The following is a 15,118-nucleotide window of genomic DNA, read 5'->3' on the forward strand; positions in this document are numbered from 1 at the left end:
AGCCTTCCCATGCAACTCACGTGGAGCCCGCCGGGCAGTAGCCGTCCCTGCAAGGCCTCCAGCTGTGCATTGTACAGCAGAGCTTTCAGATCCGCTCCAGTGAAGGACTCAGTGACAGAGGCCACGTGCTGAAGGTCCACGTCATCCGCCAGAGGTAGAGACTTGCTGAGGACAGTTAAAATCTCAAGACGAGACACCTGAAGGAAGGAGAACTATTACTAAACACACAACAAAGTGAACTATTACTGTAAATTGTGACTCCTAAGACATTTTTCATGCATTGACATGTCTAACAAGCTAAGCCTTCTGGGCAGTTTGTACTAGACATAAATCATCTTTCTCAGAATTGGACCCCTAAAAGGAGACATGGGTGGAGCCTTTGCTATTTAGTGGGGCTTTTCTTCCACCTTTGTCCACCCTTTCAACCCCCTAACACGAGATAAGAGAAAAAAGGATAGGGCTTCCTGCTGCTTAGGGGAAAGTTTAATCTTCCCGTCAGGATACTTAATTTCTTCTTTCTTCTTTGCACATGACTGTTTAACAAGCTGTAGCCAACAGTCCACAACAATCAAACTCTCAGGGCCTCCAGCATTTATGTGGCCGATGAAAAGTTCCCAGAATCCCAAACATCACACAATCGCAGAAACTATCTGCAGCTGGCAAAACCACACCCCTACTCGAGCACAAGGCAAATCATGGCTGCTATAACAATCTGAGGCAGCCCCACGTCTCCACACCTGGGGTTAATATGAAAGCATATTTCTATTTCTGTGTTTTTTAAAGAAGCCCAAAAGCCAACATTTGTAATTACTCAGTGTAAATTCACATACTGTGGCTATCTCCTAGATTTGGACAAGTGTGCCAACAAAGGAGAACCATTAAGAAACAAGCACACACACAAAATGGCCTATAGACTTTGACCTTTGGCCATTGTCTCTCATTCATTTATTTATTACTTTCTACAAGCGGGAGCAAGGACTGGCAGAACGAAACAAGAAGAGTTGGACCCCTTTCTCCATGAGACCTGGCCACATGCCCCCTGGCTCACTTGCTTGTGAACTGGAGGCTTCTTACAGGATATGGAATGCAGGGACACAGAGAATATTTTTTAGGTTTCTTGATTTTCTCCTACAGATCAACACAGGTACTCCTGAACAGGAGTGCATTGCAGGGGCCACATCAGACTCAACGTCTTTTATGCTCTGAGTAAACAGTGAACCAGCCTTTGCTTGCAAAGCTGTCTTCTTGTTTGTTTGCTTGTTTGTTTTTTAAAACAGGGTTTGTCTATGTAGCCTTGGCTGTCCTAGAACTCTGTAGACCAGGCTGGCCTCTAATTCACAGGGATCTGCCTGCCCCTACCCCTACCCTTGCCTCCTAAGTGCTGGGGTTAAAGGCATGTAGCACCACCACCACCACACACCACTGAGCTTCAAAGCTATCTTCTTAGGACAAAGCTATCTTCTTAGGACAAAGCTATCTTCTTAGGACAGTTGCTACCAAATGACCAGAGTAAAGAGTGTGGCATCTGCCGAGGAGAGAGTTCTGTCACCTGATCTGGAGGAGGGCAGTATACACATTTATCCAGTCGGCCGGGCCGTAACAAGGCGGGGTCAATCAAATCAGGGCGACTAGTAGCAGCCAACACATAAACTCCTGAGGGGGAAAACACTTTTAGCACGATGATTTAGTAACTTCTTTTATACTGTGTTTTTGTACAAACAGTGATTTACCCTGTAAGCCTTCTACTCCATCTAACTGTGTCAGCAACTGGTTAACTACTCGGTCTGTAACCCCTGTGTTGTCATGACCTCTTCGAGGAGCAATGGATTCAAACTCATCAAAGAAAAGAATACAGGGCTTTGCAGCCTGTGCTCTGAGGAGGAAAAAAAAAAAATCTATATTTTATCAGGGCTCCAGAGTTTTCAAACTACACACACACACACACACACACACACACACACACAGCATTGATTATAATATATAACGTAACAATGTGTGTGTGTACATAAGAAAATTATATGCGATTATCTTTATTTTCTGGCTATTTAAAAAAAAATTTTAAAGATTTATTTTAGTTATGTGTCTATACTATTGCTGTCTTCAGACACACCAGAAGAGGGCATCAGATCCCATTACAGATGGTTGTGAGCCACCATGTGGCTGCTGGAGTTGAACTCAGAACCTCTGGAAGAGCAGTCGGTGCTCTTAACTGCTGAGCCATCTCTCCAGCCCTTGGTATTTAAATTTAAACTGAGTTTTCTATTCATAATAGTGCTACTTATTTTTATGTTATGAAATCTCTGATAATTCCATATATGATATATGATAATTCCATATATTCATACAATATATTTGATCATATTTGCCTCCCATCTTCCTCTCTAAATTGATTCTTGAGAGTTTAAAATATTTGTTTAGTGATTCATACCTGTGTATAAGGTAGAGACTAAAACCCAAATCTTAGCCAATAGATTCTTATCGTGGGTAGCCATTTAAAGAAGATCTATGGGCTGGAGCGATGGCTCAGATCCCTTGGGGCTAGAGTTAAAGGTATTTGTGAGCCGCCTGACCTGGGTGCTGAGAACCAAATACTCTCTGAAGCCCTGAGCAACTCTCCTGCCCACGGTGGCCATTTTTATGTGCGCTTACTGGCTTCTGCTTCTGAGTTTCTGAGAATGCCTGTTTAATTCTTCAACCTGTTCAAAGCTAGAAAGCTCAGTATTTTTGCATTGTTTTATAGGAACACTCTGAAAAAGCTAGCATTATTAGATGCATAATATTTGGAATTATAACCTTTCTTTTTTTAACTTAACATTTTGTCAATATGTAGTCATAGACTTTTATAATAACCCTTTTTGAGACTCTATTTCTTAATTTGCATCGTAGATATTTAAATAAACATTTACCTTATTTTTACAAATTATATTAACATATTTACTATATATAGTGAAATGTTTAGAAGAATATTACAAAGTAAATTTTTACTTTAAAAATTTCCACAATTCTGTTCCCCTTGAATAATTATTTCAACTTTAAGTATTATCTTCTATATTAATATATTATCTTATGAACATTCAGAAATACAAGCATTAATGAAACTGGATAGATAACATTGATTTCTAAGAGCTATGTTAGGAGCAGGGGAACAAGAACTTAAAACTTAAAAATATATGGCGTGTATTAGGAATAACTATTTGCTTCATGTAAGAATCTAATTTGAAAGCAAAGTGTGGTGATGTAAACTTCTAATCCCAGCCATTGGGAAGCTGAGGCAGACGGACTGGAGTTCAAGGCTCATCTGTTCCATAGAGTGAGAGCTTGTCTCCACAGAAAGGGAGCAGATCTACTCTGACCTTTCCCTGAACAACTACTTAGGACTCTATGTGAGGAATATTACTATTGTAAATATAAAATAACCTCCAGAATTAACGTTGAAAGTAGTTTATTCTTGGTAGTATTTGCTGAAATAAAATCCTTGTCCTTTGATTTGTTAATTCACATAAACCATAGGTTTTAAATCCTGTTCTTGAAAAATTAGGTCACAAACATGAAGAATAAGTGCTATCAGTCAGTGTCCTCAAACACTCATAAAAGCCACCTGATGAAGACATCTCGAACAGCTTGCTCACTTGCTCCAATGTATTTGCTGAGTAACTCTGGTCCCTAGAATCAGAGGAGAGATGAAGCTGATTATAAACAACAGAGCCTTGGGTTTTGATTAAGCATGATGAAACACAGGACTTTTAAAATAGGATTGGGTGGATGTCTCGTACTTACAAACAACTGTGCTGGGGTAAGTGTCACTACTGTTCCTAGCCCTTGGCTTCTTTTGCCTGTAACATTGTCACAGATATTCTCGTGTCCTGTGGCTTTATTTCCTTTCCATCTGTGTCAAAGGGTCCCTCTTCTGAAGAGCTTCAGCTGACAGCACTGTGACCACCCCAGCTGCCCCATGCCTCCTGACTGCGGCTTTTTCCTGTTGTGCTTCCTCCCACCCAGCAGTGGGCTTTATGCTGGGTTTCTGTTTACCATCTCTTTCCACTATTAGCTTTGCTTTGCTTCTACCTAAAAACACGTTAGACCTTGTGTGCAGTAGGGACGGTGAAAGGCAGCCACAAGGGACGATAAAACTGGCCTTTACTCCTGTAGGTCTCTTCTCCCTAAAATACACTTTGCTTTTTCTCTTAATATTTACATAAAGTCTATTCACAATGGTGGTGATTTGCCTTAAACAAGAACATAAAAGGCATTCAGAAAGAGAGGTGATCAGCACTCAGTCCCTCCCAGCTATAAACCAATAAATGCAGCATTTCTCCTAGCTTCCCAAATAAGAGACACCCCACAACTGAGAAACACAGCCGCAACTGCGAGGACTGCAGGGGTGGGAGGCTATGGTGGCTCCTGGAGAGTTAAGCAGGAATTATCGTAAGACCCAGTGATTCTACTCATTACATACCAAAAGAAATGAGACCCTACGTCTACAGAAAATGTGTACCTGGTTGTTTATAACAGTGTTATCCATGCAGGCCTAATGGTAGAGCACTGTAACGATAGCTTGGAGGGTGCAGGCACCTGCCACAGGGCCTGGCAACGTGAGTTTTGTTGTAGAACCACATGGTGTGTGGAGAGAACCAATTCCCACAGGCTGTCCCATGATATGCTTGCTGTGGCACGAGTGCCCACACATATACACATACACAATTTAATGTTAACACACATGCATTGAAATGCAATGGTGAAATAACCCAAATGTTACCAGTGACGTGGCACAGGGAGGCAATGGAAGGCAATGCTCCCACAAAAGGGATGAAGAATTAACATACATGACAACGTAAAGCATTACGTGGAAGAAGCTAGGCACAGAGGGACACATGTTACCTGATTCCTAGCATACAAAATCCATAGACACAGGGATAAGATCAATGGCTACCAAGCAATGAGAGGACACGAGAATAGAATACATTAGCTTTGAGAACAGGAGGGAGAAGGCCCACTCCAGTGCCAATGAATCCTACCCTCTCCAGTGGCCAACTGGATGTTACATCAGTTTGCCTCAATTAAGAAGACAAGGGGGGAAGGCAGATGTCCACATACCTGAATACTAATAAAGTTCATCCCACTCTCTCTTGCAACCACCCCAGCGAGTAAAGTTTTTCCTGTCCCAGGAGGGCCATAAAGCAGTATTCCCGTCCTCTGTCGTATGGGTAAGTTTGCAAATAATTCTGGGTACTGAAAAATAGTAAAGTATGGCAGAGAGCAAAAATCTAAACAGAGACTGCAGGAACACAGTGTACAGAAAGTATCTTGAGGGTAATAACAGCCACCTCCCTCTATTAACAAGAACACAGCAGTAGAAAAGGGAATTCCCATTGGAGTGATTAATGGAATCCACAGAATGCATGTGTACACAGAAGACATCTGTCAGGGCATCAGAACTCCTTCTGCCTTGTTGAGTTTTGTTTGGTTTTGGTGGTAATAAAGTCGGGCAAGGCACAACCACTGAGCCACAGAAGTAAACCAGTCTTCCTTTTTCTTCAAGTGTGATTGATCAAAGGACTGTTAGGGAAACGGAGGCCAAACGCCCAGTCTTCCAACAAGCACAGTAGCACTTGTATGATTGAAGTGTGATAGCTGATACATTCAAGTATGCATCAAAGACAAGCAGAGGACGCACAGGCCATGTTACAGGCAGCCATGCCTCTCCCTGCTACACAAGTGATTAGTTCTTCTTAAATTACCAGCTTTTAAAACAACCAGCTGCCCAGAACACAGCATCCCATCTGACGTTAACTAAACATCAGCAGTATCTTTGCCTCCTCTCCTGGGCAAGCCTCTGTGGTTCATCCAGTGACAAAATCCCAACCTCACTTCTACATTCATACGAACTGGAGAGGCCTCAAGGTCAGCAGCTAGAACATGGTCTCCATATATTTGGGTATTAATGCCTGGTGCTGAAACTCAGCCTTTGATGTTGCTGCCTAGTAATTCTATGCCAATTTCTCCTCCCCTAGGCATAAACCTATGATTGTGCGCGGTACTCAGCCCATCCCAGGCCCTGACAACAACTCTTCCCAAGAGTTGCCATCCATCACAGCAACCCCAACCCTTAATCGTCTCTTTACTTTGCATGACTCCCGGATCTCACACAACTCATTTCTCAGTCTTCCTGATCTAACACACTATGCCCTAGACTCTACCTACAGCCTTCATCTTCCCAGCCACCTGGTTCACTGCCCGCTCTAAACTCTGCCCTTCCACACTAGTTCCCCGAGTCCAAACGTCTGCATAATCCCCGTCCTGTGTGCTCAGAGGACTCCGTGTCCTGCACTCTTCCTATCAGCTTCTGTTGAGATCCCAGCAGACGGACGGCTCACTGTGCTTTAGCAAATCTGAGTGACTTGAGCAAAACACAGTTAAGATATTCATGCCAAAATGGATTTACATTTACAGGCCAAGAAAATATCCAAATCCTGTTTGGTTTGGTAACTCAGTAAGTACTTGTCGATCAACTGGAAATTGGATGAGGTAACAAATAAAGCCATAGCCGTGGTTCAGGGTTTCTTCTGGCCATTGGTACTCTGTTCATGTGGGTCCATGTGTTCTCTTACCTTGGCTGGTAACTGGATAGTATCCATGAGTATCTGCCGAACTTCATGTAATCCACCGATCTTGTCCCAGCCCAGGTCTCTAGGTTTATGCAAGTTGACATTTCGCAGAGAAGCAGGAAGAAATCCACGGAGAGCCTTTTGGAAGTCTGCTGTTGTTAAAGTCAATCCTGTTTAAAAATAAACAAAATTTTTTAGGTAAGATCTCACTAGCTACGTAGCTCTATCTAGCATCAAACCCAAAGAAATGAGCCTGGAGCTCCTGAGTGATGGGGTTATAGGCACGTGCCTCCAAGACCAATTCAGTTTTAAATATACTGTCATACTGGCTGGCTACACAAAGACCCCGTGAAGCCGAATGTATGTAATTCTCGCTCTGCCCTGACTCTAGTCCCGGGGAGAAGGAGTCCAGGTTTGTACACATACCTTCCCTGGTGGGGTTCTGCTGGCGAGAGAGAGAGGAGTGTATGGCTCGGTCCACGAGAACTGTAAAGTCTCGAGCCACAAACGCCTCCGTCTCTTTAGCTATGCACTTCAGGTCCAAGTCAGGGGACTTGCTTATATCACAGCCCAGTTTATTCTTCACAACACTATGCAGAATTTCACATCTCTGTTCCTTAAGAAAAAACACAAAATTCAGATTATTAATTTTTCAAGGGTACATTTCATGAGTTCCATGTCACTTAGCGATGACATATAATCAGAGAATAGCCTCGGCGGGCAATGTCATCAGTGTGTGAACATCACAGAACGCACTTACACAAACTGGGACCGCACAGCCCTCTAGGCACCCACAGGCACTGCGGCAGGCAACTCTGTCCACTTGGCATAGCAGCTCCTAGCTGCCCTCACACAGCACGGGATCATGTACTCCCTCCCAGGTCTGAAGCACATGATGAAGAGCTCTCGAGTGGTTGAAGGTGGAGCTAACAGTCACTTAGATATCACGTGAGGCTGGGGCCCCTTCCCTTCAAAATCACAAATAAGCTCTCTGCTTCGTCCATGATCCTATCAAAGGGCTCTCTTTTTGTGTCTGGTCTAAAATTGTACTTCAAGCGTTCCTCAGTAAATTGTCAGAAACCACACTGATACAAGATTGCCATTTCTTTCTCTAATAAGGAGCATTTTAAGTAGCACTCTGATTGTTAACAGGTTTTTTTGTTTGGTTGGTTTTTGTTCCTATAACATTTCTAAAAACATATTCAGTAACCAAAGTGTAGGAGAGTTTGATGTCAACTTTACACAAGCTAGAGACATCAGAGAGGAAGGAGCCTCAGTCAAGAAAATGGCTCCATAAAAATCTAGCTGTAGGCAGGCCTACAGGGTATTTTCTTAATTAGTTGTTGATGTGGCAGGACTCAGGCCGTTCTGGGTGGTGCCATCCCTCGACTGGTGGTCCTGGTTGTGTAAGAAAGCAGTCTGAGCAGCCATGAGCAAGCCATGGGAACAAGACAGTAAACAGCTCCCTCCCTGTGCTTTTGAGGATGAATTGCTATATGGAAGTGTGAGTGAAAGAAACCCTGCTCCCTTCAAGCTACTGTAGCTCATGGTGCTTGATCCCAGCAGGAGTAGCCTTAGCAAGACAACCAATATCACTGCCATTCTTTCTTTGCTTTTTTGGTGCTGAGTAATGAATCTAGGGCCCTCACACATACTGGGCAAGCTCTTTATCACTGAGCCTCTGCTTTTTCAGTAATAGTTAAAGGGAAAGAGCTTGAATAGTAAAGGTAGAACCAGACAAGGATCGTAAAATTCTTATGTGTCTCCAGTGTGCTTGCCAGTCTGAGAATACGTCCTCCTGCTCCTGGTCACCAAATGCTTGGTGAGCGTAGGGTCCTGAAGTGGGCAGGGGTGCTTCGTCAAACTGTTAAATGATGTCTAGTTTTCAATTTCACTTCATCCTCATTTAGAAAAAATACTAACTCTAAGAAATCCATTTCCTTAGCAAGTACATAACATTTTAGATGATTATAAATTATAATTTGTGCCCTCAAACTACACGTGTTGCTCTTAAATAGCTACACAACCTCCTGGATGCAGTAACTATTAAAGTGAAAACAGTTTCCAAGAAAAAGAATATAGGGCAATAACCTGATGTGAGTTACCTGATCAGGAGGCTGGATGTGCTGGATGCACTGAAATGTGTGGACTCCTTGAGCAGAGACAAGGGAAGGATGGAGAGAGTGCTGGAGCTGGCTCGTGGCGATGAGCGCGACCAAGCTTCCCATGGAAACAAACTCTTTGATCATATTGTTCAAAGCTAGAATGAAGCAAAGGAGCATAAAGCTCGGAGCAAACCATGAGCATTTAACTGAATACTCATTAAAATGCTAACACTCATGTTAGCTACAGGACGGAACAGCTCCACCACGTATAAAACGCAGCCACTGACGTGCTGAGTCAAACGGAAGTGTAGGAAATCCTGTAAACTCACAACATTTCCACTGAGGTCGGGCACTCCTGGATCTTACAAAGTAAGTGAATCAAAACCAGAAGGACATCTTAGAAGTGAATGCTCTAGAAGGAGGGTAAATGCCCACGCTGTCATGGTTATTAGCAGAACAGGCTGTGTTCCTAACACTCCCTGAATAAACCTCTTTCTATCCAAGGCTTGGCGGACTCTGGCTGAGGAGAACTGAAATAAGCATTAGTGTAATGCATCTCTGAGTCCTGATCCAGAGAGCTGCGGCTTTCCTTTGAGATCAACTCTAGTTCATCTAATGGAAGCTACTCTTGCTATAGTTTGGTTGACCTCAGCTCTCTAGGACCGTGAGGCAATACTGTCAATTCTTTTTTTTTTTTAAAGGTTTATTTATTTATTTTATGCATATAAGTAACTGTAGCTGTCTTCAGACACACTAGAAGAGGGCATCAGATCCCATTACAGATGGTTGTAAACCACCATGTGGTTGCTGGGAATTGAACTCAGGACCTCTGGAAGAGCAGTCAGTGCTCTTAACCGATGAGCCATCTCTCCAGCCCAATACTGTCAATTCTTACAGCCCTTCCTCCCCACCACTTCCTCCTCACACTGTACGCTACAACCAACGGTGTATTCCTCGATGCAGTATAATCTCTTGCACCTTTCCCTGTGAACTGTCCTTCTTTTGCTGCCTGTTCACTTTCATCTTTCCATTAAAACTCGGTTCAGTCACCAGCATCTCTGGAAGTCTTCCTTGCAACCCTTGTGGCCTACTGCGCTCTCTTGGGGTTGGATGCTCACACACACCACACTGCACATCCCCTCACAGTGCATCTTACCACTGTCTAGTTGGTTAACCTGGCCCAAATCCTTATCTCTGTCACTTTCCATTTGCTGACTTATAACACCAGGAGATACCCGCAGGGACTCTCAAGGCACGCCCTCTGCATCCTACACAGCAGCCACCATTGCTGCCGCTATTCTGCATTGACATCGCTTCCTTTCATCTCCTGGACCTTGAGAAGGCTGAATACAAAGAAGTATTCAACAAGACCTGCCAGTGAAACAGACACAGAGGAAGTCTGTAACACAACAGCCTCCAGAAGTGAGGCAGAGCGGGAAGGCCAGTCATAGTCAAGGGATGTCCCTGCTCTTGCTCTGCCATTTTCTAATACAGAGCTGAGAATTGCTACCAGGCACTCAAAGGAACAAGCAATAAGCATGTACTGTATTCCCTGTGCCACCAAGCCTGGCAAGCTAAGGTCAGTCTCCAGGGCCTGCATGGTGGAAGGAGAGAAGGACTCCTCTGACCTCCAATAGATACACTCAGGCATTATGGGTGCCACCCCCAACTAGTGAATGAGTAATAAATAAATAAATAAATAAATAAATAAATAAATAAATAAATCTAATTAAAAATGTAAAAATTCACTTTACCACTAAGTCGAAAAATGTTGACTGACAACTGAAAAAGCTCCCAACCCAGTAGGGGACCATTACCGTGTGCAAGCCGTTGGCTCTGCACTGCTTCAGGGCTGTGCTCATGCTCTGGGGTGCTCGGTAATCCAGCAATGAGGTCCAGGTCATCCAGCAGAATGACGGATGGCTGCCTCCAGGCTGCCTCTGAGAAAGCCACCTCTAGGGCTTTTTGTATGCTTTCAAGCCTTTTTCCTAGACACACAAGATGTGGATTCAGTGTTATTGCAAGCATGGGAAGTTTAGGCTCCTCTTGAAAGCACTAGTTTATCTGTTGATATTAAACCCATGTTTTATTAATATACCAATCAAACAACTTGCTAATCATTCAATTCCTAAGTCTCCAAGGACACAAAATGCCAATGTATCACAAAGGACAGGAATGTGCTACTCTGACTCTTGTCTGTATGCACTCAGCCACACTCCAGGGCTTCAGACAGCTTATGGTTGTGAACTAAATGGGACATAGAAACATAAACCAGAGTAAGGGGCAGAGATCTGAATCAACCTAGCAATTGCCTGGAGACCCTAAAGTTCCTAGATTTCTATGATACATCTGGATTCAAGATTGCTTCAGGTGTGGTACAAAGTATTGATTTCCAAAAGACGGAAGGTTTACAGATCTGTAATCTAATGCATAAGTTTCCTGATACTTAGCTCTAAACTAAATTTTCCCCCATGGGGCTTCAAAGAAGATTGAAACCTCCTTTGTAGCAAATGAAATAAGGAGCTTTCAAAAGCTTTCTTTATCTTGCTTTAAAATATATTTTTATTTATTCTTTGAAAATTCCATACATCTATACAATGTTGTTTCTTCCTTATTATGCACTCAGAAAACACATAAGCTAAAAAGGCTGGGAACAGGGTGCTAGTGGAAACCCAGAAGCAAGTTACTTGTTCAAAGTAAAACAGTTCCAACCTCATGCTTTAACTAAACAGATAAGAACACAAACGCTAGACTTTAAAAAACACACAAGTGGGACAGGCAGGAGTAACATGTGTCTTTAATCCCTGTACCTGGGAGGTAGAGGCAGGTGGATTTCTATGAGTTCAAGGTCCTGGTCTATAGAGTGAGATCCAGGACAGCCAGGGGCTAACAGAGAAACCCTGTCTTGAAATATCAACTGCACCCCTAATACACACACACAAACCAACAAGTGTTCCAAGGTCAACTGCAATTCCTCTGGTTGCCACCCACCCAAAGCCACCCACTGACCCAGCGCATGAGTACTACCAGTTTCCAGCAGTTCATCAAAGGTGGACTCAAATGTAGCTGACTCTAAATGCTTGGAGCAGCACATGAGGTATTTCTACAGAGTTTTCACTTTAAAAAACGTGGCTTCCATCAGATTGTCGACAGAGTTTTAGGGATTTTATCACAAACATCAGGAAGACAAAGCCTTCAAGTTTCTAAAGATTTTCCTTTTTTTTTTAGCTTTTCGAGACAGGGTTTCTCTGTGTAGTCTTGGCTGCTCTGAAACTTGCTCTGTAGATCAGGCCTGCCTCAAACTCACAGAAATCCGCCTGCCTCTGCTTTGCAAGTCCTGGGATTAAAGACTTATGTCACACGCCCCGATACCCAATATCTAAGGATTTTCAATAACTAAAAGACAAAAATAAAAGTTTAAAAACCACATAACTGTATTAATAGCATTACTAATTCATTCCTGTCTACAAAAGGGGACTTGTGTGCACTCATTCCTACCTCGTAAAGCTTTGCAGTCGACCATCTCCACGTGGGCATCCAGAGCGTCATGTGCTTCCTTACAGATGGCTTTAGCTAACGTTGATTTCCCGCTTCCCTGGAAGACAGTCACTTCCTCAACACTCAACAGACTTAGTTACAGAGGTAGCTTCTGTCACTGCAGTGGCCACCAAGATTCAGCCTCATTGACTGATAGGCAGACACCAGTCCATTTGCAGTGTGGGATTCTGTGCTACTAAAATAAGGCTCTTAATCTGTTAGGCATCGTGTGTTCAAAAGAGTGCACAAATAGAAAAATAAACTCATTTCTACACTTGCCAGTTACTACTACTGATAGCATTTAAATAAAAAAACCTTTAAAAATAATACTTTGTTGATACAAGATATGATTAATATAAAATAATTTTTAAAATAAATAAATTATTATTTAATTTCAAATATTTTAAGAGAAAAGTAGATTACTTAATATCCCAATTACATGGAATAAATATTTTAATTACTCCTTTCTTAATGATTTGTGGCCATTACTGTAGCTACCAATTAATGTGGAGTACAACCTTCACACACTTTGTTTCCTGTGACAGATGATTATATGGCATGCAGTGGCTGGGATTACAGGCACATTCACTGCCCTTGAGAGACAATTCAGCTCCCAGATTGTCTACTCTGATAGAGGAACAAAAGACTCAACACTTGCTTACATTCATAATGAGCATTTTTTTCAAATACAAGCTTTGACTTTTTTTCATTCTAAAATAATTTGTAAAAATTAAAAACAAGTATACTTAGTAAAAAGGGTGAAAGACCTCAGGTGAAAACTCCCCCTACATCAAGTGTTTTCATCCTTCTAAGCATTCTGTATTTGTTACAAATGCATAAAAGCAGAACTGAAATAGGAATGTTCTTCTACTGGCTACGGTACTCTAGGAGGGACTTCAGAAGTCTGCTTTTGTAGACACAGAATAAGGTTTCTTAAGAATAGGTACTTTACCATGATAATGTAGTCTTAAAGAAGGACAAAGAATAGTTCCTATGTTTACATAAAATAGGAAAAAGAAACTAGACTAGAAACAAGAAAAGTTATTTAAATGGAGTGAAGAGAAATGAAGAGACTTTAATGTCTTTAATTGTAAAAGCATTATGGCTAACCAAGACTACACTTTGGGGCTTTTGTTTGTATTTAAAGATTATGTATAAGACTTGTTTTAATGTGTGATCTGTGTGGTGTGTGTGTGTGTGTGGTGTGTGTGCTCTGTGTGTGTGTGTGTGTGTGTGGTGTGTGTGCTCTGCGTGTGTGTGTGCTCTGTGTGTGTGTGTATGTGTGGTGTGTGTGTGTGTGTGGTGTATGTGCTCTGTGTGTGTGTGTGTGTATGTGTGGTGTGTGTGTGTGTGAGTGGTGTGTGTGCTCTGTGTGTGTGTGTGTGTGTGTATGTGTGGTGTGTGTGTGTGTGTGTGAGTGGTGTGTGTGCTCTGTGTGTGTGTGTGCTCTGCGTGTGTGTGTGTGGGGGGTGTGTGTGTGTGGTGTGTGTGCTCTGTGTGTGGTGTGTGTGTTGTGCTCTGTGTGTGTGTGTGGTGTGTGTGTGTGTGCTCTGTGTGTGGTGTGTGTGTGTGGTGTGTGTGCTCTGTGTGTGTGTGTGTGCTCTGCGTGTGTGTGTGTGGGTGTGTGTGTGTTGTGCTCTGTGTGTATGTGTGTGTGTGTGCTCTGTGTGTGTGTGGTGTGTGTGTGTATGTGTGTGTGTATGTGTGTGGGGGGGTGTGTAGTGTGTGTGTGGTGTGTGTGTGTGTGTGTGGTGTGTGTGTGTATGTGTGTGTGTATGTGTGTGGGGGGGTGTGTAGTGTGTGTGTGGTGTGTGTGTGTGTGTGGTGTGTGTGTGCTCTGTGTGTGTGCTCTGTGTGTGTGTGTGTATGTGTGTGTGTGGGGTGTAGTGTGTGTGTGTGGTGTGTGTGTGTGTGTGGTGTGTGTGTGTGTGTGTGTGTGTGTGTGTGTGTGTGTGTGCAGACCCCGTGGAGGTTGGAAGAGAGCACTGTGTCATCTGGGAGCTGTAATTACAGGTGGTTGTGAGCCACCCAATGTGGCTGCTGAGACTCAACTCTACACTCTGCAAAAGCATTGAGCATCTTCAACCAATGAAGCATCTCTCCAACAACCACACGCTGGCCTTTGGGTATGGGAAATAGCACAGCAGTGATGGAGAGTAAGACAGTAGGCCTTAAAGAGGTCAGGGATCTCAATCAAGACAACAGAAGTAAAAAGAAAAAACATCTCTAGTGTCAGGAAACAGGGTAGCACAACAGAACCTGCAGGAATCTGGAACTAAAGGAAAGTAAGAGAAAATAACATTATGCTCATAAATTTGACATTGTAGAAGAACTGGACCAAGTCTTTAAAAGCCAACAACTGTTTGTCAATCAAGATGAAACAGACATCTGAGCAGTCCTGTAAGCATTAAGAATATGCAGTCGATCGTTGCATTTAAAAAAAAAAAAAAGCTATTGCATTAAGGAGTCTCCATGCTTGGATGGGTTTGCTGCAGATATTGACAAAGCATTTAAGAATGAATCAATGCCAACTTTAAAGTCTCTTCTGCACAGAAATGAGGGGACACTTGACAGCTCATTTTATGAGCAAGTAAAACACTGAATGTCTTAGTTAGGGTTTGACTGCAATGAACAGACACCATGACCAAGGCAACTCTTATAAGGACATTAAATTGGGGTTGGCTTACAGGTTCTGAGGTTCAGTCCATTGTCATCAAAGCAGGGAACATGGCAGCATCCAGGCAGGCTGGTGCAGGAGGAGCTGAGGGTATTAAAGCCCATGCCCACAGCGACACACCTACTCCAACAAGGCCACACCTCCTAATGGTGCACTCCCTGGGCCACACCATCACACTGACTGTACATCTAGAC

At 42.9% G+C, this 15,118-nt stretch overlaps 1 protein-coding gene across 5 annotated transcripts in view; it reads right to left on the bottom strand.

The window, feature by feature from the left end:
* Pex1 (peroxisomal biogenesis factor 1) overlaps positions 1–15,118 on the bottom strand; it is a 38,952-nt gene that overhangs the window by 5,935 nt on the left and 17,899 nt on the right. For 3 of the 5 annotated variants that reach the window (XM_006236054.4, XM_039108094.2, NM_001109220.1), the window contains 10 exons: positions 12,209–12,305; positions 10,528–10,698; positions 8,711–8,865; positions 7,032–7,221; positions 6,609–6,775; positions 5,095–5,229; positions 3,599–3,663; positions 1,731–1,873; positions 1,550–1,653; positions 21–197 (listed from right to left, as the gene is read on the bottom strand). In XM_006236054.4, the coding sequence (XP_006236116.1) occupies positions 21–197; positions 1,550–1,653; positions 1,731–1,873; positions 3,599–3,663; positions 5,095–5,229; positions 6,609–6,775; positions 7,032–7,221; positions 8,711–8,865; positions 10,528–10,698; positions 12,209–12,305 (1,404 nt within the window). Of the gene's footprint in view, positions 1–20; positions 198–1,549; positions 1,654–1,730; positions 1,874–3,598; positions 3,664–5,094; positions 5,230–6,608; positions 6,776–7,031; positions 7,222–8,710; positions 8,866–10,527; positions 10,699–12,208; positions 12,306–15,118 lie in introns of those variants that run through there. The other 2 variants (XR_005503290.2, XM_039108095.2) reach the window with 2 other exon arrangements.

The sequence above is a fragment of the Rattus norvegicus genome, chromosome 4 (genome assembly GCF_036323735.1).
Source record: "Rattus norvegicus strain BN/NHsdMcwi chromosome 4, GRCr8, whole genome shotgun sequence".
Classification (NCBI taxonomy): domain Eukaryota; kingdom Metazoa; phylum Chordata; class Mammalia; order Rodentia; family Muridae; genus Rattus; species Rattus norvegicus.